Source organism: Salpingoeca rosetta (genome assembly GCF_000188695.1).
Source record: "Salpingoeca rosetta unplaced genomic scaffold supercont1.3, whole genome shotgun sequence".
NCBI lineage: Eukaryota > Choanoflagellata > Craspedida > Salpingoecidae > Salpingoeca > Salpingoeca rosetta.
The window spans coordinates 1,621,013-1,643,947 of NW_004754931.1; the positions used below are offsets into that span (position 1 = coordinate 1,621,013).

Sequence of the window (22,935 nt, forward strand, 5' to 3'; positions counted from 1 at the left end):
GTGTGTGTGTGTGTGTGTGTGTGTGTGTGTGTGTGTGTCGTGTCGTGTCGTGTGTGTTGTGTGTGTGTGTGTGTGTGTGTGTGTGTGTGTACGCGTGTGTGTGCGTGTGTGTCTATGTGTGTTTATCTGACAGCAGGCAAGAGGTGCTGCATTGTTACAACATCAACTGCAGGCCTTTAACCGATACAATCCTTTGTATCGTGTACAAATGTGTGTGTGTGTGTGGTGGTACTGATACCTATGAGATGGGGACGTGTCGAAGCAGGTGGCGGGTTTTGCATTGGGCTTGCCTTGGGTGGGAAACAACTCAAAGAACAGCTGTGAAGATAGGAGTCGTGTATGCGGATGAACGTATGTGAGTGCTCGCGTTGAAAGGTTGGGGAAAGGGAGACAGGCGTGTTTGCAGTACATGCACGCAACACGCTTGGCACATGGCGGGTTTGTAAGGCATGACTGATGCAAGGCAGTGTCAATAACCAATAAGCAGCAGCTTCCTTTCCGAATCTGCACTGCAAACAGCAGCGCTTACCTTGGGTTCGTTGTGCTGCATGACGCTGAGGATCGGCGTGTCGAGAGTGCGGCCATTCTCCTGCATGTAGTGGACGGCGCAGTTGAACGCGTTCACTCGCAACGCAGGATCAACGCCCTGTCCAAACCAAACCGCAACACCATAGCCATCGTCTACATGTATGTTGCATGGGTGTTTGGGCGAAAGGTGAATGGATGGTCACCACATGTTCTGATACACGCACTGATCTGCAGGTCGAGTCACATGCCGCACCATGTACCACACACCGCACACCACGCACCACGCATGCACGCATGCACGCATGCACGCACGACTCACCGAGGAGAAAGATTTGTGTGGACTGAAGGAAGCCTTCCAGGAGCCCTTGTTGCACACGGTCTCCAATCGCCAACTGTTGTGTAAGGGGATACACAAGGGGGACGGAGAGTTGGGTAGTGAGTGTGCATATATGCGTGTGCGCGTGCACGTGCGTGAGTGTGTGTGTGTGTGTGCGCGCGTGCCCGTGCGTGTTTGTGTATGTGTTTGCCCGTGTGTGTGTACATATCTATACACAAAGCTTGTGAATCTCAGATGGAGGGAGCATCTGAGTGTGCGCGTTGGCTGCCTCGTTTTCTCGTTTGCCACGCACCTCTGAAAGCGATGGTTGCGGTACAAGGGTCACTTGCATGAGACGTGCAACGCCTTGTGGGATGGCCTGTTCCGGGTCTGGAGCAGGCACCTCCACGTCATGCCATGTGCTGCCCAGCTTCTTGAAGAACTCGACCTCGTTATCAATGCCCTTGAACCAGTGCGTAACGCGCAGGAAAGGGGGAATGCATCGGGGTGAGCCAAGCGCCGCTTGCACAAAACACAAAGCACAAAGCACAAAGCACAAAGCACAAAGCACAAAGCACAAAGCACACACAACAACAGCTCCGTTTGTCGACTCGACCGACAAGCAGAAGCTGTACCCACACATGTAATACAGCCTCCTTTGGGGGGGGGGGGCTTGCATCGTTACGCAGCGCTCACCTGGTCCAGGAACTCCCGGCTTGGTTTGCCTTCTCGCTCATCGACCAGCCGCTGTGTGACGCCTTGCGCCTGTATGTTGTGTTGGTCGCATGCAAGATGCAGCACGCGCGAGAAAACAACAACCACGTCAGTGAATGAACGCGATGCACACCACACATGAATGCGTGCGTTTCGCACACTCACACGAGCGTTTGTGAAACATGACATGACTGAACGTACCAGAATCTTGTCTCTGGGCGTTGTGTTGCGACCATGCCAGAGCACAATGTTGAGGCCTTCGTCGATGAGGAACGAGTCTGTCACGTTGAGGCTGTCCGTGCTGATCTCGACCTCACGGGTGATGGCGCACCGCCTACCACGGCCGAGTCCTTTCACCTGGATCCTGAAAAACCGCGGCTTGTACGCCTTCGGCTTCTTGGTGCTGAAGCACTTCTCGGCGGGGCCGTTGAGCACCATGAAGCCGGGGAAGAAGGACAGGAACGACAGGCTCTCGCGGCCCATGACCTCCCGATACAGAACAGCCTGTGGCTCGCGCTGGTTTGCTCGCAAGGCCAAGTACGTGGCCAGCGCATACTGCTCCTGAGTTGCATCAGCTCCCACCCAAACAAACACCTAGAAAGCAGCCCGATACCACACGTGGCACGTCAGCTGATGAATGCAACTGACAAGAACGAGTTGTGCGTCGACAAGAATACAAGGAGAGGGAGAAGGAGGAAAGGCAGGGGGATGGGAACGTGACAGGGGAGGAATGCCTGAAGACACCTGGGTGCAGAGTCAACGTGAGAGGGCATAGTGTACTCAGCCACCACCTACGTGGGTCTTCCGGTCATTCTTCAGGGTACGGACGATCACGTAGCAATCAGCGCTGAAGAAGATGCCAATCTTGTGCTCCGGGAGCAGCTGCGTCGTGGTTGCGTCCTTGATGCGCCATGCTCGCGTGCCCTCCTCCTTCAGTCGCTTCCACTGTGTGTGAGTGTGCGTGGGGATTGGGGGTTGGGGGGTTGGTGCGCGTGAGAGAGTGAGTGTGTGGTGTGGGTGTGAGTGGGTGTGAGTGTGTGTGGTGTGTGTGGTGTGTGTGGTGGGGCGGGGGAGATGAGAAAGTGAGTGTGTGGTGCGGGTGTGAGTGTGTGGGTGTGTGCATGTATGTGCGGTGTGGTATGCATGTGTGTGTGTTTGTTTGTTTGGTGGAGCAGCGAGAAGACGAGCAGGACAAGCTTGGGCGTGTGGCGAGTTTGGGGATGAGTGTGGTGGTGAGTAATGTTCCTGAGTCGTATCTGTGGTCGACCCGAAGCAATGACAGACGGCTCGGATAGGGCGTCAAGGGAAAGAAAGTGCCGTCGTCAGCCTGACACTGCCGGCGGCAGGGATGAGACAAGGGACGGGGAAGGGAGAGCAGCACTCACAAAGTCTGCGCCGATGGACTTGAGGGCCTTCTTCTCCACTTGCGCGTCAAGAGCGCCAAGCGTGACGCAGCTCAGGTCAAGCCTTGTCATGGGGTTGGGTTTTGCACAAGCAATGCAAACAAGCGACGCGTCACAGTGTGCTTGCAGTTGTGGGCGGTGACACGGTGGTGGTGGTGGTGATGATGATGATGATGATGATGATTGTGGTGGTGGTGAATTGGGGCAAGGGGCGGGGCTTTGGCAACAACAGCGCACCCAACCAAACAAAATTCGCCCTCGTCCAAAAATTTCATGCTGTCTGGTGCGTGGGTGGGTTGTAGCCCGTGGGTTGTACCAGCAGGGTGTGTGTGTGTGTGTGTGTGTGTGTGTGTGTGTGTGTGTGTGTGTGTGTGTGTGTGTGTGTGTGCACGACAGTGATAAGCTTTGTGTACATCCATTCCATCACCTCAGCGGCAACTTGGGTTGTTTATTGCGGAAGCGTGATTGGGGAGCACTGGAGCACGTGCGACCTATTTAGAGTCCGCGGGCGCATCATGGAGCGACTCGGTGCCAAAGTTAACCAAGTCCTTGAACCATTCTTTCGTGTACACCTGGTACATGAGAGGCCGGTACTTCTGTTCAAGCACAAGCGTGGAAGCACAAAAGCACACAGACACAGACAGACACACAGAAACGCAGACACAGACAGACAGACAGAAACGCAGACACAGACACAGACAGACAGACACAGACAGACAGACAGACAGACACACGCACGCGTGCATATACCGCCGAACAGGAGGCCATCAGCAAATTGACATGAGGTTGGAAGGGATGACACGTGAACAAGCAAAAGGCAGTCGTCAATGTCACACAACTAGCGAGCATACCGAAACACGGCGGTCATCAGCGCAGGGCACGTACACGAGAGGTAACCTTCAGGCAGCACACGACAACGCACTAACAAGACGTACCGAGGCATGGCGGTTAGCAACGCCACGGTGAACAGTTCGATAGTCGAAGATGACGACATCATCTCGCCATAGGCTGTCAAAGGCCAGGGCTGTGGTGTCGACGCCGTCCTTGTCCATCTGCTGACGATTGGCTAGGAGTTGTGATCCAGGCAGGAACTCGCATGTGGGGGGGGGGGGGGAAGCGGACGGAACACACATTCGTGCACAGGAGCGGGTGTGAGTCGCTGCTACGCGTAGTCACGCGTGGTTGGGGCCTGGATGATGTGTTGCACTGGATCGCGCTGCCAGCGACGAAGGCGGGGGTATTATGCAGCCCGTCTGCTGACAGCACACGAAGTTAAACTCGTCCATGCCGCGTTGGCGGGCGGCACAAACGCGCTGCACCAGCGTTGTAACCCAACCTGAGGCAGCCCCATGTCTTTGTCGACATTCTCCAGCGGAATAAACACAGTCACGGCATGCGGTGGTAAGTGGACATGCGGAAACAAGTGGTCTCCATCCACGTGCCAGTTCTGATCCTCACTTCCTGCAAGCAGTGTGAAAGCGCACGCGTGCGTTTGTGTGCATGCGTGAGCGCGTGCGCGTGCGTGCGTGCGTGAGTGAATGTGTGTGTACGTTTTTGTGTGTGTGTGTGTGTGTGTGTGTGTGTGCACGTCAACAAACACGAGATTGAACGCGAGGCTCACAATACAAACCACGCAACTTCTGCTACAAAACCTGATTGCAGGGTGCACAGAACACACAGACGCAAATACTCATGGCTACACCAGTACACGAGCACACACAGACACACACACACAGACGCAGATACACGCATGCACATACAGCCACACTCAAACCTCACCTGGCAAGCTGACGACAACGCCGGTGTAGTTGAGCTTCATGTCCGAGCCAAGAACAGCCTGTGGTAGCGTGTTGAGCACGGGAAGACGTGCGAGGGTGGCGAAGGGCCCATCCTCCGTGTTCACGCGAATATCAAGCCGCCCACGGCACCGCGACGCCACTTCCGTGAAGGAGAACGGCTCCGTCTGGGTCAAGTAGTCTACGCCACGCGGGCGTCAATCACCTCGAGCGCGTTCAACGCAGCATCGCGCGGGATCGTGCCTGCTGGCAAGCGCACCCTGCCCACGCCCTGCGTGAACAACAGGTGCTGCAGCTGCCGCAGTGCATCGTCCAACACCAGCTCACCATCTTCCTCGCCCACAACAAGCACCGTCGCAGCGTCCGCCATGTCGTGGTTCGTCGGAGGGTCGGATCATGTCCCAAACAACACAAAAAGTAGCAACGCAAGCTGTATTCCAAGCAAGACGCGAGAGCGACAACACCCACAACAGCAACCACCGCCGCCATCAACATGGGCTGGGGAGATCAGCTTTGGGTCAGTAAGATGTGCATGTCAAGTGTGTGTGTGTGTGTGTGTGTCATGCGCGCGCGTACGTGTATACATGTGTGCGTGCAGCATGTGTGTGCGTGTGTGCGTGAGCTGTGAAAGTGCATAATGTGCGAGACATAACCATCCAACCTGTACGGCATGTGATTTGTGCTGGTTCTGGTTCGTGTATCTCCTTGTGGCTCGCTTGTTGGGTGATGCTGACCACTGCTGCCGTGCACTGCCAACCGCTCGCTTGCTTGCCTGCCTGTTTTTGCACAGGACCAAGACGCAGAGGTCTTTGCCCACGTGGATAAAGGCGCCGACTTTCTGTTGAGATGCAAAGCATTCATGCAAGCACGCAGCCACCTCGAGCTCGCCTTTGCCCGCGACCTCGAGTACGTCATTGCTCAGGCTGGAAGCACGACACACTCGATTGGGGGGGGGGGGGAAGGGAGTGGGGGCTGCGCGTTTTTCCCTTCCGCACCAATGCGCGTGTTGTAGATGAAGACACATCACACACACGCACATGCACCACATGCACACAACACACACATGCGCACGTCACATGATGCATGCGCGTTACAATCACTTACATGTTCCCATTACATTACCACCATCACTCACTTCATTTGCTGTCTCCCCTCTGCAAAGGAAACTGGTGGAGAAGTTCAAGCTGGACTCCAGCAAGCCAGACATCGCCGATGACCACAGGTGAGGCAGCGAGTCGGCGTGTGCACCAAACAGATACACTTCGCTCGCTGCATGCGCTTGCTTGCTGTATTCGAGCAGTGGTGGTGGTGCTCTCTCTCTTCAACCTCGTGTCACATCAAGCACACATCTACACATGTACAAACACACGCACTCATGGGTACACACGCGCACACATACCCACCACGCACACGCACGCACACATACCCACCACATGCACCCACACACGCACGCACACATACCCACACGCACACACACACACACGCACACGCACACACATACCCACACGCGCGCACACATGCACACTCCGCTTCTTCAACGGCTTCCTATTGAATTCTTGTATGCATTGTAGCACGCTGCAAGTGGCGTGGAACACGGTCCTGACAGAGACAACACACATTGCGAAGCAGCACGAAGACATGGCGGAGAAGTTCGTTGCAGAGGTGAGCCGTGCTTTGTCTGGACCCGCCCCCCCCCTGGCCTGAGACGTGCATGCAGTGCATGATGATGACACACCGCTTCTTTGCCACCTGCTGCGCTGGTCACCTTCACTCACTCACTCACTCACTCACTCACTCACTCACTCACTCACTCACTCACTCATCGATTGATTGATTGGTTGGTTGCTTGCTTGGCCGCCGTCACCACCGGCCAGTGTGCTGATCCCTTGCAAGAGCTGGCCACCGAGCACAAGAGCGGGCGCAAGAAGGCCGCATCAGACCTCGCCGCCGCGAAGGTGTGTGTGTGTGTGTGTGTGTGTGTGTGTGTGTGTGTGTGTGTGTGTGTGTGTGTGTGTGTGCGTGTGTGTGTGTGTGTGTGGTGCTCAAGCTGCTCAAGCTTCCCCCTTGCTTGTGCTTTGCCACTGACGGGAATCGCTCACGTGCCACGTGCGTGCTGAATGCGTGGTGTGCCACGTGTCATGCAGAAGCGGCTGGCGGATGTGCAGTCGCGTTACGATTCAGCGCGGAAACTCTACGACAAGGTGCCATGCTTGCAGGCTTTCTGCTGCGTTCACTATGGACACGGCCCCGCATAGAAAAGTTCTTCCACTCACACTCACACGCGTTGCGTACATGTGCATTTGTGGATGTGTGTGTGCGATGCGTGTGTGCAGGCGTATCGCGAGTACACTGATGTGAGCAACAAGCTGAAAAAGTTGGGCGAGGTGGGCACCAACTCTAAGTCCAAAGTGGACAAGGTCAGTGCTGTGTGTGCGTCTGTGCATGTGTTCATGTGCATGCGCGTGTTCATGTGTTTGTGTGTGTGTGTGTGTTTGTTGCGCTTGCAGGTACCTTGGTGTGCCAAGCATCAACACATGAGCAAACCCTGTTCTTGAACAATAACAACATCATCAACTCATGTCGTCCACTCATCCACACCGCAACACAAACACACACGCACACACACACAACGCGCGTGTGCGCGTGTGCAGCTGCGGCACGAGAAGAACCGGCTGCACCACGAGACGGACGCGACCAAGGGCGAGTACAACCTCCTTCGCGACGAGCTCAGCAAGGCGCAGATGTCATTCTACAACCAGGAGCAGGCTGACATCCTCAACGTGAGTTGACGCCTTGTGATGGCTGGAGCGGCTGGTCCTTTGCGATTGGTAGCTTGTACGGACGTCTGACACACACACACACACACACACACACACACACACACACACACACACACACACACACACACACACACACACACACACACACACACACACACACACGTGCATTCACTGTGCATTGGCGCATAGCTGTGCCTTTGTGTTGACATCAACCCCCCCCCCACTGTCTAACACCAAACACCACCACAACCACCACCACAACCACCGCCACCGTCGACGACAGAGCTTGGAGGCCCAGACGCATTCGCGCACAAAAGCGCACACGAATGTCCTGCGAACATACGCGCAGATTCACGAGAAGGTGCGATGTGGTGTGATGTGAGGAGTGAATGTTCGTTCACACGGCAGTCATTATCATAGTTTTAAACCACCGACCATTCTTGTCTGTTCACTCTGTTCCACAATTGTTACTTACGCAACACATGCACATGTGTGCATGTGCACGTGCAGGCGTTGCCTGTCATTGGGCAGTGCATTGCGGGCATGGTGGAGAGCCTTGATGCCGTGAGCGCAAACGACGACACGGAGCTGCTGGCAAACAACTACAGAACCGGCAATCCCATGCAGACCGAAGTGGCAGAGCACGACCCTGTACGCTCGTGTGTGTGTGTGTGTGTGTTTGTTTGTTTGTTTGTTTGTTTGTTTGTTTGTTTGTTTGTTTGTTTGTTTGTGCGTGCGTGCGTGCGTGCGTGCGTGCGTGCGTGCGTGCGTGTGTGTGCGTGCGTGTGTGCGTGCGCGCGTGTGTGCGTGCGCGCGTGTGTGTGGGCAATATTCGAAATGCGCCTCCGATGGCTCATACACACGTGCGCACATACCCTTCCCATGTGTTTTCGCCCTCCAACGTGTGCAGAGTGCGGGGACAGCTGCCCCTGCCTCGACGCTGCAGAAGATGAATGCTCGTCGGGTGATGCGCCCAAAGATCTTCAAGTCCTCACGCAAGAAGGTGTGAACACACATACACGTGGACACACAAATGTGCCGTTGGTGCTTTAATGGTGTGTGTGTGTGTGTTTACTGTGAGAGGTAGTACTCCCAAGTTCGCCCGTGTTCACGCTTGCCGCTGTGTGCATGCATGTGATCTCCCATCGCCAACACTGCACCATGACAGACTGCTGTCCGGGAGGACTTTGGGCATTTGCCCCCCGAACAGCGCCGAAAGGCAATCCTGAAGAAAGTTTCAGAGTTGCAGGAGGAGCACACGCGCGTTTCAAAGGTGCAACACAGCACGTGTATGTGGGTTGCGTATGGTGTGTGTGTATGTGGAGTTATCTGCTTTCTATGTACGTGTGTGTGTATGTGTGTGTGCGCTTTGGTTTTGTTTGAGTGCCTCCCTGCTCCTTTCCTTCATACGCACCGCACCACGACACCATTGCTCAAACCCACTCACCTTGCATACGCCAACACCACCCTTCCTCGCCGCCACCGCCATTGCAACCATGACAGAGCATGGGTGCAATGTCCAAGACGATTGAGGTGTACCGACAGCAGCCGCAGTTTGGCGACGAGCGGGCGCTGGCCAAGGCACAGAAGGAGGTTGACGAATACACCAAGAAGCAGGAGCAAGTTGCGGTCAGTCCCGTCTGTACGCCACGTCGCCATGATTCGTGTCTGCGTCACATCACGTTACCGTTGAACCACTGCGTACGAATGAATGTGCCAGCGTTTTGCTTGCGAAGCACATTGAGGACTCACGCTGATACGTGGATGTGTGTGTGTGTGCAGGGCGAGCTGTACAAGTTTCAGTTGTACCTGTGCGCGTTGCAAGGTACCGAGCCGCCAACCCCGCCCGTCGGTTACAAGTCGGAGGGATCGTCCACGTCTCTGGTGCGCGCGCGCGCGCGTGTGTGTGTTTGTGTGCGACTCAACGTGTGCCTGCATGCACCTGCGTCTCTCCCCCTGTCTTCCTTTGTCTTGCTTCCTTGCTCTCTCTCTCTCTCTATCTCTCTTGTGTATGGAATGTGGATGTGCCTGTTGCTTGAGCGGAGGCCACGTGAACTGCTCACTGTTCTGCTTCACTCACATGTACGTGCATGTGTGCATGTGCTGCTGGCATCACAGGGCGATGGCGCTGACGCAATCAGCATGGCAAGCATGAGCGCGACGTCCCAACAAGACCGCTCCCTCTCCGTCGCTTCCAGGGTGCGTGAGCGTGCACTTGTGTGTGTGTGTGTGTGTGTGTGTGTGTGTGTGTGTGTGTGTGTGTGTGTGTGTGTGTGTGTGTGTGTGTGTGTGTGAAGCAGACCACGCCACCACAATGATCGTCGTAGGTTGTGTTGCTGTTCTCACGACAACGTCCGACCACGACGTCCTCATATCCATGCATGCAACACTGCTTGTACGCTCACCTGCATCCCATCGACCAACAGCAACACATGCAACAACAGCAGCAACACCATCACGGCGACACAGATGCATCCGATGAAGAAGATGACTACGAAGACGCCGACGACTTTGAACATGTAGGCATTGTGTTGCGACGTTGCATGTCTGCGCGCATGCGTGCACGTGCTGTGCTTGTTGTGTGCACGTGCTTTGCTGTGCTGTGCTGTGTGCCGGTTGTGCGTGTGAACAACAACAACAACAACAACAACAACAACAACAACAACAACAACAACAACAACAACAACAACAACAACAACAACAACAACAACAACAACAACAACAACATGTCTGGTTTTACCGTACATGTGATGCCATGTGTTTGTGGAACCTCACAGCTGTGTTTATGGTGTGCCACTTTCTTGTGTGTTGTCAGGGTGATGACTACGGCTTTGAGGAAGTGAGTGCTGCATCACCACATCAGTGCTTGCCTTCTATGCGTGCGCTTGTTCACGTGTGATGACCGTCTGTGGCACTTTACCTGTCTTCGTGTCCTTATTCCCCTCTGTCGCTTTACACACTCACACACACCTGCTATCCCCTGCCGCATGCCTTCTGTGTGTGATTTCAACAGCAACAACAGCAGCAGCAGGCAGCTGAACCACAGCAGGTGCGTTGTCTCAGTCGTCCTTTCGGCCGTTTCGGTTGTGACCGTTCCTGCGCGATGAGAGCCACGTGCCGCATTGCCGCGCCACTTGCTTGCATGCATAAGCTATGACTCATGACTGCAACCCTCACTGCTCGACCTCTCACTGTCGTTGCCGACTTCAGCCGCCGACGATTGCGATTGGCGTTGCGCTGTATCCGTTCCCTGGAGCAAATGATGGCGAGATGCCCGTCGCGGAGGTGTGTGTGTGTGTGTGTGTGTGCGTGTGCGTGTGTGTGTGCGTGCATGCGTCTGTGTGCGTCTGTGTGCGTCTGTGTTTGCATATTTGCGCGTGTGCGTGCGTGCGTCTGTATTTCGCATGTTTGCGCGTGTGTGTGTTTACGTGTGATGATGGGGCTTCCAGTCGTGTGCCCCACACTTAAGCTACGCCCTCAACATGAACACGTACACATGCACATTGCATCCGTGTGTGCAGGGCGAGCGTGTGCATGTGCTTGAAGATGATGGCAGCGGGTGGGCGCGTGTGTTCAAGAATGGCCAGCAAGGCTACGTACCACGCGCTTATCTTCGCTTTGAGGATGCGACAGCATAACCCTCTTGGCATGGTTGTATTGTGGACATGTGTGTGTGTGTGTGTGTGTGTGTGGCTTGAATCTGCACATTCATCTTTCCCGTAGTGCTTGTGGTCCACTTTCTTGAAGGAGCCAGTGCTAGTTTGTTTCATGCCTATGCTTGCCTTGCATTCGTTTTCCTCGTGAGTGTGTGTGTGCGTGTGCGTGTATGTTGCGCACCCCCTCCCCGTCCTTGTTCAATTTTGCCCAGCACACCATGCGATTGATCATATCTGTGTTTTCAGCCGTTGTTGCAATGCTTCTTCTTCCGCTCTCTCCCTCTTGTCATGTTTGCTGTGCCACAAGCACTGCATGTCATTTCATCTTCCTCATCATTGTCATGATGTGATTTGTACCGAATATCAACACAAGTAAGCCCAACCGAGTTTTCAGCAACAACAGTAACAACAGTAACAACAGGTGCTGATGACGCAGCTGCATGTTCGCTCCATCACCCAAACAAGCATTGCGCCAGGCAGAACAAGAGCACTAGGGAAAACAAAGGGGGTTGAACAGCCACCCTCAGTATGTGTAACGCGTTGTGCACTAACGAAGGGAAGCCGCACACAAGATCATCTCATTGTCAACATCATCTCTTCAAGCGGAGTGAAGAGGTCGGGGAACGTGCTGCGCCACGCGCGCATAGCGGAGCAAACGAATGTAACGCACAGCACCAGCAGCAACCTGAGGTTGCTTGCAGCACATAGGGTAACGTGCACACACACACACGCACACTCGCACACACACACACTCACACACATACTCACACACATAGTCGATGCCTTCACATTACACGTCGGTCTCAGTGAGGGGGTCAACATCGCCACTCCACGCGTCATCATCGCCACCAGCTGTCGCGTCATGACTGCGCTTCGTGCTTGCAGGCAACTGCGTGCGATGCACGGAGAGACCAGGTGCCTCCCGTCGCACATTCTTCACATGTGCTGTGCTCATGCCGTCCTTTCCGTTGTCTTTGGTCTTGTTCACTTTTGCACCGCTGAGGCCGTCTTGCTTCTTGCCGCTCGCGTGTTGGCGCGTGCGCTGCTTGGACGGAGCAGGTGTCGTCGCTGCGCGTGGCTTTGAGGGCGTGCGTGCCTTGCTGCCCGCTGCAGTGTGTGTTGCCTTGGATGGCGTCTTCGCGGAGGACGTCGTTTGCACTGCTCCGTTTGTGGCTGCGGCGCGCGCTTGCTTTGCCTGGTTTGCCTGGTTTGCCGTCTTGGGCAACTTGAGTGTCTTTGCCTCTGCACTGCCCTTGTTGCTGGCGCTGCGTTGTGCCTTTACTGCACGTGAAGGTGAGCGGGCTGCAGTTGTTGCTCCCTTCGCCTGCTTTGGGCCGCAAGCATGTCCCGTGTTGGTGCTCTCCGTTGACGCTGCAGAGGCGGACTTGGCAGACGCTGGGCGCGGCTTGCCTGTCAGCTGGTGCCGCTGCTTCTGCTTGGCTGAGCTGGCGGTGGTGGTGCCTGGCTTCTTCTTCGGTGCGCCGTGCACGGAGGCAGGTGCAGAGACAGCAGATGGCGCCGCCTTTGTGCGATGCGGGGAGGGTGTTGATGTAGGCTTTTTCTTGGTCGAGGAAGCGTGGCCGCTGCTGCCGCCGCTGCTGCTACTGGTCTTTGCAGGTGCAGGGGTGGAGGCGGACAGGCCAACAAACCGGGGGTGCTGCTTCTTGAAACCTGCGCATGGTACGAGGTATAAGGCATGGTAGGTGTACATGCACGTGGAAATGAGTGGAAATGAGTTGAAGTGAAAGCAGACAGGGAGAAAGTCAACGGGAAAGCGAAGGGGGAAAGCGGGGGGGGGGGGAAGCGGGTGGAGACGAGTGCCATTGTTGCGTCGGGCACGGTCATGTCATGCACACGCTGGCGACCATGACCAGGACGAGGATGATGATTCAATTCATTAGGACACGTTGCGAAATATCGAATCGGTCGCATGTTCAATGTGTGCGTACCTGCGTCCGGGTTTCGGCGTTCCTTGTCCAGCGGCTTCGAAATGTAGTCCGCCACGCGCGATGTAATGTTGGACACATCAATGCTCGTTTCTACCATGTGAAGGGGCGGTGCAGTGAAGGAAGATAAGAGAAGATGGCGGTGGTGACATGGCGAGGTTGACAATGAGCTTCAAAAGCGCAGAGAGGGAGACTACCAGTGAAGAGCAGGTTTCTAAAACATGGAGAGTGTCACACACACACACACACACACACACACACACACACACACACACACACACACACACACACACACACACCTCCGTTGAGGCCAACGAATCGAGGGTGCTTTTGTTGCCGTCCACATTCTGAAAGCGCCACATGCAGAACACATCAGGACGACGAATACAGCCGGGCTCATGCAAAGGGTATACACACACACACACACACGCACACACACACACACACACGCACACACACACACACACACACACACACACACACCTGCTTCAAGGTCTGAGGTGGTGACGCGTTCCTGGATGTACTGCTTGACTTTGGATTGGATGCTGGCCAGTCGCGCCTTTCTGCTCTGCAGCCGACGCTGCCGCCACTCGGCCTTCTTCTTCTCGGCGTCGGCGTCATCCACAGCAGCGGTCGCGGTGGTGGCGGTGGCGCCAGGGCCTTCGCTGGTGACCAGGCTAACCTTGCGAGAAGCAGCGCCCGGCTCCCCTCCCTCAGCGGCATCAAGGGCCTCTTCTTCGTCTGCAGCGTGCACGCCAACGTCGCCTTGCTCGCGTTTCGGCGACACGGATCGGTCTGAAATTGGAAGGTGTGAAGAAAACGAGAGAAGATTGGGGGGGGGGGGTATGGGGAGGTTGGAGTTATTGCATGGTGCATGGTGTTATCAGTCAATACAAGCGTAAAAGAGGACGAAGACGAAACGTGTGCGTGAGTGCGGGCGGGCGTGTGTTTGCATGTATGCATCTGTTTGCACGACGCGGAAGGTAAGCACCGCAAGAAGCTTATCGCGTTACCTTTGGAGCGAATGGCCCGGCGCCGTCCAATGTGCGACAGCTCTTGCACGATGGGCCACCAAGGTTCGTCATTGCGTGTCATCTTCAAGCGCACACCAGGGATGGAAAGCAGCACCAGCAGCAGCAACAACAGCAGCAACAGTAGCAGCAAGGGAAGCGGTTGTGAGCCTCTGCATGACAATTACAACGCCAGCGATAACAGGAAAGAAATACCAGCAAGCACACAGCCGCTCGCGCACACACAAACAGACACACAGACACAGGCACACACAGGGACACACAGACACAGGGACACACAGACACACAGACACACAGACACACACACAACACGCAGCCACACACCTCCACCATGACGAGGACGGATCCCATGGGAATGTCAACGTTGTACTCGTCAAAGAGCTGGAGGGACCGGCAGCCGGGCCGCATGGCAATGACAGGACATCCCGTCTGCGCGATCACTGTCTTCTTCGTCCCAATCTTGATCCTACGTGGCACGTGATACAACATTCGCAAGACAGACAGTTGTGTGAGCGTGTGTGTGTTGGGTAGGAGTGACAGCCTGTGAGGTTGCATCATTATTGAGGAGAAACATGTGGCTGGAGTGTGCACGTAAGATGAAAGAGGGGGGCGGGGGTTGGGAGGAAGGAACGATAAAGTCACATTGTGAACATTCAACACATGCAAACACACAGACACAGACACAGACACAGACACGCACACACACACACAACACAAAACACACCAGACATGCATACAACACAACACACACCAGACACACACGCACACAACACACACACACACACACAACACACACACACTACACAAGACACACCTGGCACAGACACAACCACATACTCATGCACGTTACGTACAGAAGGGTGGCCAGCTCTGGCATGTAGATTTCGTCGCATTTGAGTTGAATGTTGAAGCTTGGGTTGAGCATGTTCTTGCCGTCGTACGTTGCCTCCTGCGCCGTGACGCAATCAAGCGGACCAGCGCTCAGCGATACGGTGCACATGATGCTGCTGGAGACCTTGGCTGAGAGTGGTAGGTGGCGGGCTTCCAGCACACGCACACGCAGGGAGATGGGGTCGTTGTTCTCGACAAAGGACTGCAGCCCACGCTCCGAGTACGGGTCAAATCCGTCTTGCAGCATGTATGCCGGCTTGGGCACGTACCCAGAGTTGCCTGCACGCACCGCGAGGCAACGCATAGCATAGATGTTGTGGGCGTCGGAAAGTTTTGTCGTGAGCATGAGCGACGCGCGAGCTCAAGGGTGGCGGTGTGCACACATGCAAACGCGCACACCAACATACAAACATTCAACACATACACACACAAACATTCAACACATACAAACACACAAACATTCAACACGTTCAACACATACATTAAACGCATGCAAACACATGCAGCCAGTCGCACAAGCACACGCGCGTGTGCTCACCGTTTCTGTTGAAAAAGTGCTTGTGCAGCCACATTTCTTCGCATGGCGTCTGCCAGTTGAGGGCCACGAGTTGGCAGCCAAAGTTCCAGTAGACCTGCGGGTCGTAATTGGCAGATTTGAAGCGGTGGTACGCGGGGTACACGCGCGTCAGGCGCTGCTGCGTAAACGTGTACAGCTTGTCGCTCGACTTGTGAATGAGGCGATTCAGCTTCTTCTCGGAGAAGGACGACATGAATGCCGCCGTGGCGGCTGCGTTGGGGTGATCAAACCCGTGAAAGCGCACAGCCTGCGTGTAGTGCACGAGCGCGCTCAGCTTCTGGCTCATTTTCTTCGACGGAGTGCGTGTCGTGGTTGGTGCAGACGTCGAGTCTGTTGACGTGGCAAACTGTGCTGCAATGCGTTGCTGTAGCGCTTCCACCCACTCCTGGCGATCTTTATCCGACATCGCACCTGCCGCGCAAAGAATGACGTGCACACATGCGAATGCACGTGTGCGTGAGTGATGACACACGGCGGGTGATGCAGTTGCACGAGCTTACATGCATGCAGCAAGTGCGCATGTGCATGTGTATGTGCATGTGCATGTGCGTGTGCGTGTGTAAGTGCGTGCGTGTTGAATGAACTGGGCGAAGATGAGCAGGGCAATATACCAATGTGGACGTGCACGCGGCTGTGATCTTCGTTTGAGCTGTTGAATGAGAGCGTAAATACAAAGCGTGGGCCATCGTCACAGCCTTTCTTCTTCTTCTTGCTGGAGATCTGCATTGCAGACACATCCACCAAATCCGACAGCAGCAGCTCGCCCGGTTTGGAATCAACCGGCCAAGAGTCCCTGGTGTACGCAGGAAGCAACAATTGCAATTGTGTGAGGGTGTGTGTGTGAGGGTGTGTGTGTGAGCGTGTGTGTGTGTGTGTGAGGGTGTGTGTAAGCGTGTGAGCGTGTGTGTGTGAGGGTGTGTGTGTGTGTGTGAGCGTGTGTGTGAGCGTGTGTGAGTGCGAGCAACTGCGGTAAACCGGCGTGCATAATCGGCACCCATATCAAGACAATCCACACAACTTCACACACCAATCTGCGCACAGGCACGCACACACACACAAACAAACAAACACACACACACACACACACACACACAAACAAACAAACACACACACACACACACAAACACACACACAAACACGCACTTGCTGGCGAGGTATTCTCTGAATTCCGCGCGAAGGCACGCTTCCTCTTCTTCAATGTTGGCAACAATCTTCATCGGGGCGGCGTACACCAGACGTTTCTGCGTTAGAATGACCACGCAGCGTGTCCAGTCGCCGGTGGCGCAGCCGTCCGCGTCATCGCTGGATTGGATGTCCAGCAGTCCACTCAAGAGCGTGTCGCCCAGCTCTTCGCGGTCCTCTTCCTCCCCCGTCATAATACTCTGCAGGAGATACGTGTGAACATATGCGCGCATGTGTGTATGTCAGCGTGTGCGCGTATGTGCGAATGTGTGCGCGTGCGTTTTGGGACAAGAGCAGCGGGTTGCAAAAAGTCTATCATCGAGCAATGCAATGGAATTCCATCAGTCATTTCGCGGGTTGCCATGGCATTCCGCTTGAAACACACACACGCACACACACACACACACACGCACACCTTCCCCTTGATGAGGATCTTTCGCTTGAGGTCGTTGGGGGACGGAAGCTTGGGAAGGGCCTCGGTTGGGAAGTTGGGCAGTGGCTCAGACAAGAGCTCTGAGCCAAAGACTTCGACGAGCATGTCGGCCAACAGGTCCTGCTGCTGCACACACAGGTGGTTCTCCAAGGAGAGAACGAGTGGGAAATCGCTCACTGCCCACGCGTTGTCTCTGATGGCAAGAAGCACCTCCTGCAGGCGTGTGTGGTTGTGGTTGTGGTTGTGGGTGGTTAGGCTGACGTGGCGGCAAACGTTGGGGGGGGGGGGGTGGACAATGGGACAGAACCAGCAACATCAGTATTGCATTGAGTGCCGCGGACGCACGCACACACAAACACAAGCAAATACGTGCGCACACATATGCACGCACCTTGGTGTCGATGACGGTGCAGCGAGCGCCACCGTGTGTGATGATGGGAAAGCCGTTGGGTCCATCCCAAAGATCCAACTCAATGCACTTGCAGCCGTCGCGAAGACAGCGAACATACGCTTCCACCGACGATTCGCCAAGATACTGCCACCCAGCTGTAGGTGTGTGAGTGCGTGCGTGTCGATGAGAGGCAGGGGATCACACGTGTAAGTTCATGAATTCATGTAGTCTTGACTGAATATGCATGCAGGCTGCTGAGAACCACTCAGTCACACACAGACATTACTCATACACACGCACGTACACACACACACACACGCGCGCGCGCGCGCACGCCTGCACGACTCACTGAGGTATGTGTTGTGTGAGGAAGAGATGAAGTAGTGTGTGAGCGGGGCATCCATGGACGGCTCGTGAACGGAGAGGAAGGAGGGGTGAATGAGGCAGTTGGCCTTGCTGTGCAGGTAGTCCAGCACAACAGACACGTGTACACATGTGTCCGGGTTGTTGGACATGAGGGATTTGAGCTGGCTGATGCGCTTCGAGCGGCGGCGCGGCACTGCTGCAATTGCCGTTAGCTCATCTGCCTCCTCAGCACGCATCGCATCAGCATCCTTGTCACCAGCGTGTTCGTGTGGCTGCGGTTGCTCCTGCTCCTGCGACCGCTGTTGTTGGTGCCGTTGCGGCTGCGATTGCTGTGTTGTGTCTTGTTGGTTGGCCTCTGTCTCAGCACGTCCATCCTCTTCTTCCACTGGGTCCTGCTTCCGTAGCGCCTTTGACCGTCTTTCCTTGGCCGGCGCCAAAGCAGCATCGGCACCCTTGCTCTTGGTGTTGGAGTTGATGGCGTGGTCGCCTTGTTGCCCGGCAGCTGTCTTGTTTGCGACAACAGCACCTTTGGCCTTTGTTCTCTTCGGCCTTGTGTTTGATGGTGTTGTTGTTGCTGCTGGCTCGGAGGACTTGGTGGCATGTTTCTTTGCCTTGCCACTTCCGTTCTCAGCAGCACGCGCCATTGTCGCGCCACTGCTCTTGTGGGCGGCTGCGGCTGCTGCTGTTGCTGTACCACTGGGGCGCTTGCTGCCTGTACTCAGCTTGCTCGAAGCAGGGCGAGGTGTTGTGGGTTTCCCCGCCGACTTGCGGGTGCTCTTGGCCACCGCTGACACTGGGCGCGCACCGGCCTTCTTCTTCGGTGAACGCAGCTGTGCTGACGCAGTTGACGTTGAAAGAGACGAAGGTGCATGGCCGCGTGGTTGTTGCTGGCTACGCGTCTTGCTGCCCGCAGCAGACGCCGTGCGCCGGCTCGACGCTGCTGCAGACCCACTCGCTCGCTTGGACGCAGGCTTTGATCCAGGCTTGGACGCAGAGGAGGATGGTGATGGTGATGATGATGATGATGATGGTGATGATGATGATGATGCTTGTGTGGCGGGCTTGCTGCTCTTCTTCTTTCGCAGCTGGGCTGCGCCTGTGGTGCTTGCCGCAGAGCCACGCTTGGTGGAGGAAGCAGAAGCAGTTGCTGATGGTGTTTTGGTGTTGTGGCTTCGCCTTCCTCTCGCCGACACGGCCGCTGCCATGACTGCCGCGGTGTCATTGTCATCATCCGCATCACCTTCGTTCGCGCCATCGACGCCATCACCAACAGTTGCCTGTTGTGCTGCACCGTCAGTCTGCTGGTGCTGGTGGTGGTGTTTGCTCGCTGGTGCAGCTGCTTCTTCTTTGGCCTCGAGCAACGGAGCACCTGTGACTGATGGTTCATCATCATCAGCAGCTGCTGACAATGCAGCTGATGTCTCTGTCGTTGTATTGGTGCGTACACTGTCGCCGAGCATGTCTGTGGTGCTACTGGCATGTGAGCTTGGCGGGCTAGCCCACGTCGCAGACCTCCGCAGTCGCGACTGCCTCCTGCTGCCCACTGCGCCGAGATCACCCACAGCGTCGTGGTCCTCCCCGTTTTCGCTGTCGCTGCGCTTACGCTGGCCCCCACGGCGTCGCACGGCCGAGTTGTTCCGTGTTGTCTCCCCTGCTGTGCTGATTGTGCTGTGGCGGGCAGTGGACCGCGAGGAGGAGGAGGTGGTGGCCACGTCAAAGGCAAACGCGTGCGCTGGGGCGCCAATCGGGGGAGCGCTGAAGAGGGAGGTGCGGGAGCCAGGTGTGGAGGCAAACAGGAGCGACGAGACGGAGCCACGGGAGATGGCAGAGGGCCTTCGCGAGCGCATCACATCGCGCAGCGGGTCAAGCACGTGCGCAATCACTGCCTCTGTTCGTGTCAGCGACTCGTTCTGCACGTCGTGGAGGAAGTTGGAGAGGGATTCGAGTGTGAAGGTGTACAGGTCAAACGGGGTCACCCCACACCCCGCCTGCTTCTGGAAGCAATCAGAGCTCTCTGCATCGTCGCCAAGAGGGGATGAGCGGCCGGGGAGCTTTCGCCCCGTGATTTTGTTGGTGACGTGGCGCCGAAAAATGTCATCTTCAAACACCTGGCGTGTCGTGGTGTGAGGGAGTGCGAAGGGGGGGGGAGGTCAGTGAACGTACAACAGCATATCGTACTGAAACAGTCATCCAGTGGATAGAATATGTGTTGACAAACGCAGACAGAGAGACGCACGAGGGATGGAAAGACAGCAACGCAGACACACAGACACACACAGACACACACACACACAAACACACACGCGCGTACACAAACACAAACACAGGCACAGACAGACACACACACACACACACAAACACCCACAGCGTACCCAATCCGAGTGTTGCATGAGCAGTGCCGTGTAAACAGCAAAGAGGCCATCCTCTGCGGTCCAGTCTTCCTCATCGTCATGCGCATGCGAGTTGTGACAGTCATTGCTGTCAACAGCAGCACCACCAACACCTCCATTGTCGGGATGGTCGTTGCTGCCGGCGGCGTGTGCCGTGTTTGCAGCATCTGTCGTGTTCTGGTTGCTGCTGTGGGTGGCTGCTGCTGCTGTGGTGGACGAGCAAGCGGAGGATACGGAGGAGGTTGAGTCCATGGACTTGCTGAGCGGGAACATGCTGACGGGGCGTCGCTTGTCTTCGCTCTCTCGCCGCGACGACTCGTTGGATGACTGGTGCCCGCCGCCTGCGGATGCGCGCGAGAGGGCGGTGATGGCGTCGCGGATGACGTCCGACACCTGCGATGCAGTGAGTTCAAGGCCAAGCCCCTTGGCGAGCGTGGTGATGACGGCGGGGCTGAGCACGGCGTTGGACTGGTCGCGGAGGCGCGCGTCAACCTTTGAACGCGCGTGCAGCCAGAGGCGGTGAAGGAGCGTGGGCAAGGTGTGCTCGTCCAGGCGGGATGGCACAATGTCGCCCTCCGGGTTCACCAGCAGGTGGGTGCGGGCCTCCACAAACTCGTGCAGGCGCATGTGCCACGACTGGGCCGTTTCTTCGTTTGGCAGCTTGAAGCTTGTGCTCTGCGGCACGAACTTGCTGCCATGAAACACGATCAAGCCGCAGTCCTCTGCCTGAAGCTCCTTCAAGTTGCCCGCAAACTTCTCACTTGCACATGCCTGTACATAATATGCATGTGTGTGATGGGGTGGAAAGGGAGGTGGGACATGGAAGCAACAAAGGAGTGGGCTGCGGTGAGCAGGTGTGGCAACTTGGTTGATGGGTGGCAATGGACCGACAGCGCATGGCTACAGCCTTCAACATGCACGATTGCTCGGTTGCACACAGCCTTGTGCACAGGCTAGTGTTCACACAACTGTCACACACACGCACGCACACACACACACACACACACACACACACACACACACACACACACACACAGGCATTCACCGTTGCACAGACTCCCAGCACACACACACACACACACAGACCGACAGTGACAGATACAGGGGCATGCAGATGTGCAGTACCTGGAAGCCATAGCGCACGTCCTGGACGGAGAGCACGTCAATGTATGGCTGGACGTTCTTCGGCATCTGGGCTGGGTCGTGTGGCTGGAACACGAGGAACAGCGTGGCCACCTTGAGCGAGAGGTGGCCGGGGATACCGTGTCCATCGTGGAACAGGACGGCCTCAGATGCTTGTGGATGTTCAACCGACTGCTCCTCTGCTACAGACTCTTGCACCACGAGCCTCTGTGACACATGACAATCGCCAGGGAGATGATCGGGCGGGTCAACGGCAAACGAAGCAGCGACAGTCAGAGAGTAAGCGCAGTGACAGTATGGTCACGCATGAACGCATGTATAAATGCACATGTATAAACGCAGAAGTACGAACAGGTGCATGTGCGCAGAAGTATGAACGCATAAGGTCACACACATTCAGACATACACACACTTGCACCCACCCACCCACACCCACACCCACCCTCCCCCCCCCCACACACACACACACGATGGCAGGCACGAGCGACTGACTTGGCGTTGCTGGAGGTCTTTCTTGTCTGCATGATGGTTTGAACGCCACCACTTCATCTTGGAGAAGAAGCCACGCACGCGTTTTGGCGAGCGCGAGGTGGAGCCTGAAGAGACTGCGGGTGGCAGCTCAAACGCCGCGTCCCCATGCTGATGGTTGGTCTTGTCCATGGTTGTTGGTTGTTGGCTGCTCTTGCTGGCGCTTCCGCCAGTGTTATCGTTGAACAACCGCTGAGGTGAAGTAGAATGAACACAAGGCGGGGGGGGGGGGGGATGAGAGTTGTGAGTTTGCTGCTTGCGAGTGCAAATGGGAGATGCGACATGCATGGCCCTCGTGCAAACAACCACGCAGACACCCATGCACATGCAGCAGGCAGATCCACATCCACGCACACCAACACCTGAGGCAGGGAAGACTTACTTACTCTGCAAACAAGCAAGCAAGCAAGCGCGAGGTGCAAACCAAACACAGACGACGGCGTGGAATGACAGGCAGGCAACAGACCAAGACCAGCCAGCCAGCCAGCCAAATGTTTTGGTTTTCCTGTTCGCCTGCTTTCGCTTGCTTGGTTGGTGTGCGACAAGCAGTACCGCTACTACCAACCAACCAAACACTCAGTCTTCCTTTTGGGCCACTGTTAAGCGTGCATCGCATCACACGCAACGGCGCATATTGTGCTTGAATTTGATGGGAATTTAGTGTTCAGGACCATCGAGGCTTCGAAGTGGGCATCGTTGTCGTCAGGTTTCGCCTGCGCTTCTTGGTGTCGTGACCGCCCCTCAACAACGAACCCAGGCGAGGACTGAATTGAAATTTCCCCCCAAACAAAAAGCCCACAAACCAACCAGCAGCCAGTTGCATTGATGGTGGTGGTTGTGGTGAGCCGCGACAGCACGACAGCA

The 22,935-nt window shown here is 55.8% G+C and overlaps 5 protein-coding genes across 5 annotated transcripts in view; 1 reads left to right on the forward strand and 4 right to left on the reverse strand.

The window, feature by feature from the left end:
- Positions 1-3,222, reverse strand: part of PTSG_11803 (uncharacterized protein) — a 6,374-nt gene extending 3,152 nt beyond the window's left edge. The window contains exons 1-8 of the mRNA XM_004997853.1: positions 2,944-3,222; positions 2,354-2,503; positions 1,760-2,152; positions 1,541-1,609; positions 1,158-1,307; positions 848-920; positions 530-681; positions 239-318 (exon numbers count right to left, since the gene is read on the reverse strand). Coding sequence (XP_004997910.1) covers positions 239-318; positions 530-681; positions 848-920; positions 1,158-1,307; positions 1,541-1,609; positions 1,760-2,152; positions 2,354-2,503; positions 2,944-3,033 — 1,157 coding nt within the window. The 5' untranslated portion in view covers positions 3,034-3,222. The remainder of the gene's footprint in view (positions 1-238; positions 319-529; positions 682-847; positions 921-1,157; positions 1,308-1,540; positions 1,610-1,759; positions 2,153-2,353; positions 2,504-2,943) is intronic.
- A 230-nt stretch (positions 3,223-3,452) lies between these two features.
- Positions 3,453-4,094, reverse strand: PTSG_11804 (uncharacterized protein; the record flags this gene model as incomplete). The annotated part of the gene is made up of 2 exons (XM_004997854.1): positions 3,453-3,557; positions 3,897-4,094. 2 exons carry the CDS (start codon positions 4,092-4,094, stop codon positions 3,453-3,455), a joined length of 303 nt encoding a protein of 100 aa, XP_004997911.1.
- Positions 4,095-4,123: 29 nt separating this feature from the next.
- PTSG_11805 (uncharacterized protein) lies at positions 4,124-5,127 on the reverse strand (the record flags this gene model as incomplete). Its single annotated transcript, XM_004997855.1, has 4 exons — positions 4,124-4,177; positions 4,298-4,422; positions 4,741-4,924; positions 5,017-5,127. The coding sequence occupies 4 exons, from the start codon at positions 5,125-5,127 to the stop codon at positions 4,124-4,126; spliced, it is 474 nt and encodes a 157-aa protein (XP_004997912.1).
- Positions 5,128-5,167: 40 nt separating this feature from the next.
- PTSG_01931 (uncharacterized protein) lies at positions 5,168-11,613 on the forward strand. Its single transcript, XM_004997856.1, has 20 exons — positions 5,168-5,274; positions 5,548-5,663; positions 5,920-5,979; positions 6,329-6,419; positions 6,632-6,712; positions 6,902-6,958; positions 7,091-7,174; positions 7,409-7,537; positions 7,821-7,898; positions 8,048-8,188; positions 8,448-8,540; positions 8,706-8,810; positions 9,041-9,166; positions 9,320-9,421; positions 9,656-9,736; positions 9,964-10,056; positions 10,353-10,376; positions 10,551-10,586; positions 10,748-10,822; positions 11,059-11,613. The coding sequence occupies exons 1-20, from the start codon at positions 5,251-5,253 to the stop codon at positions 11,173-11,175; spliced, it is 1,713 nt and encodes a 570-aa protein (XP_004997913.1). The 5' UTR covers positions 5,168-5,250; the 3' UTR covers positions 11,176-11,613.
- Positions 11,501-22,721, reverse strand: PTSG_01932 (uncharacterized protein). Its single transcript, XM_004997857.1, has 17 exons — positions 22,458-22,721; positions 22,036-22,263; positions 21,526-21,750; positions 20,383-21,171; positions 17,994-20,118; positions 17,645-17,799; positions 17,236-17,466; positions 16,782-17,020; positions 16,250-16,431; positions 15,600-16,049; positions 15,025-15,340; positions 14,495-14,636; positions 14,153-14,234; positions 13,623-13,934; positions 13,439-13,486; positions 13,143-13,232; positions 11,501-12,864 (listed from the first exon to the last, which is right to left on the reverse strand). The coding sequence occupies exons 2-17, from the start codon at positions 22,201-22,203 to the stop codon at positions 11,984-11,986; spliced, it is 6,435 nt and encodes a 2,144-aa protein (XP_004997914.1). The 5' UTR covers positions 22,204-22,263; positions 22,458-22,721; the 3' UTR covers positions 11,501-11,983.
- Positions 22,722-22,935: the final 214 nt, after the last annotated feature.

Coding starts and splice junctions, on each gene's coding strand:
- PTSG_01931 (XM_004997856.1), top strand. CDS start 5,251: ATGGGCTGGGGAGATCAGCTTTGG. Junction 5,664..5,919: donor GCCTTTGCCCGCGACCTCGA/GTACGTCATTGC, acceptor CCCTCTGCAAAG/GAAACTGGTGGAGAAGTTCA. Junction 9,422..9,655: donor AGGGATCGTCCACGTCTCTG/GTGCGCGCGCGC, acceptor CTGGCATCACAG/GGCGATGGCGCTGACGCAAT.
- PTSG_01932 (XM_004997857.1), bottom strand. CDS start 22,203: ATGGACAAGACCAACCATCAGCATGGGGACGCGGCGTTTGAGCTGCCA. Junction 20,119..20,382: donor TCATGCAACACTCGGATTGG/GTACGCTGTGGG, acceptor ACGACACGCCAG/GTGTTTGAAGATGACATTTT. Junction 14,235..14,494: donor CCGTCCTCGTCATGGTGGAG/GTGTGTGGCTGC, acceptor GTGCGCTTGAAG/ATGACACGCAATGACGAACC.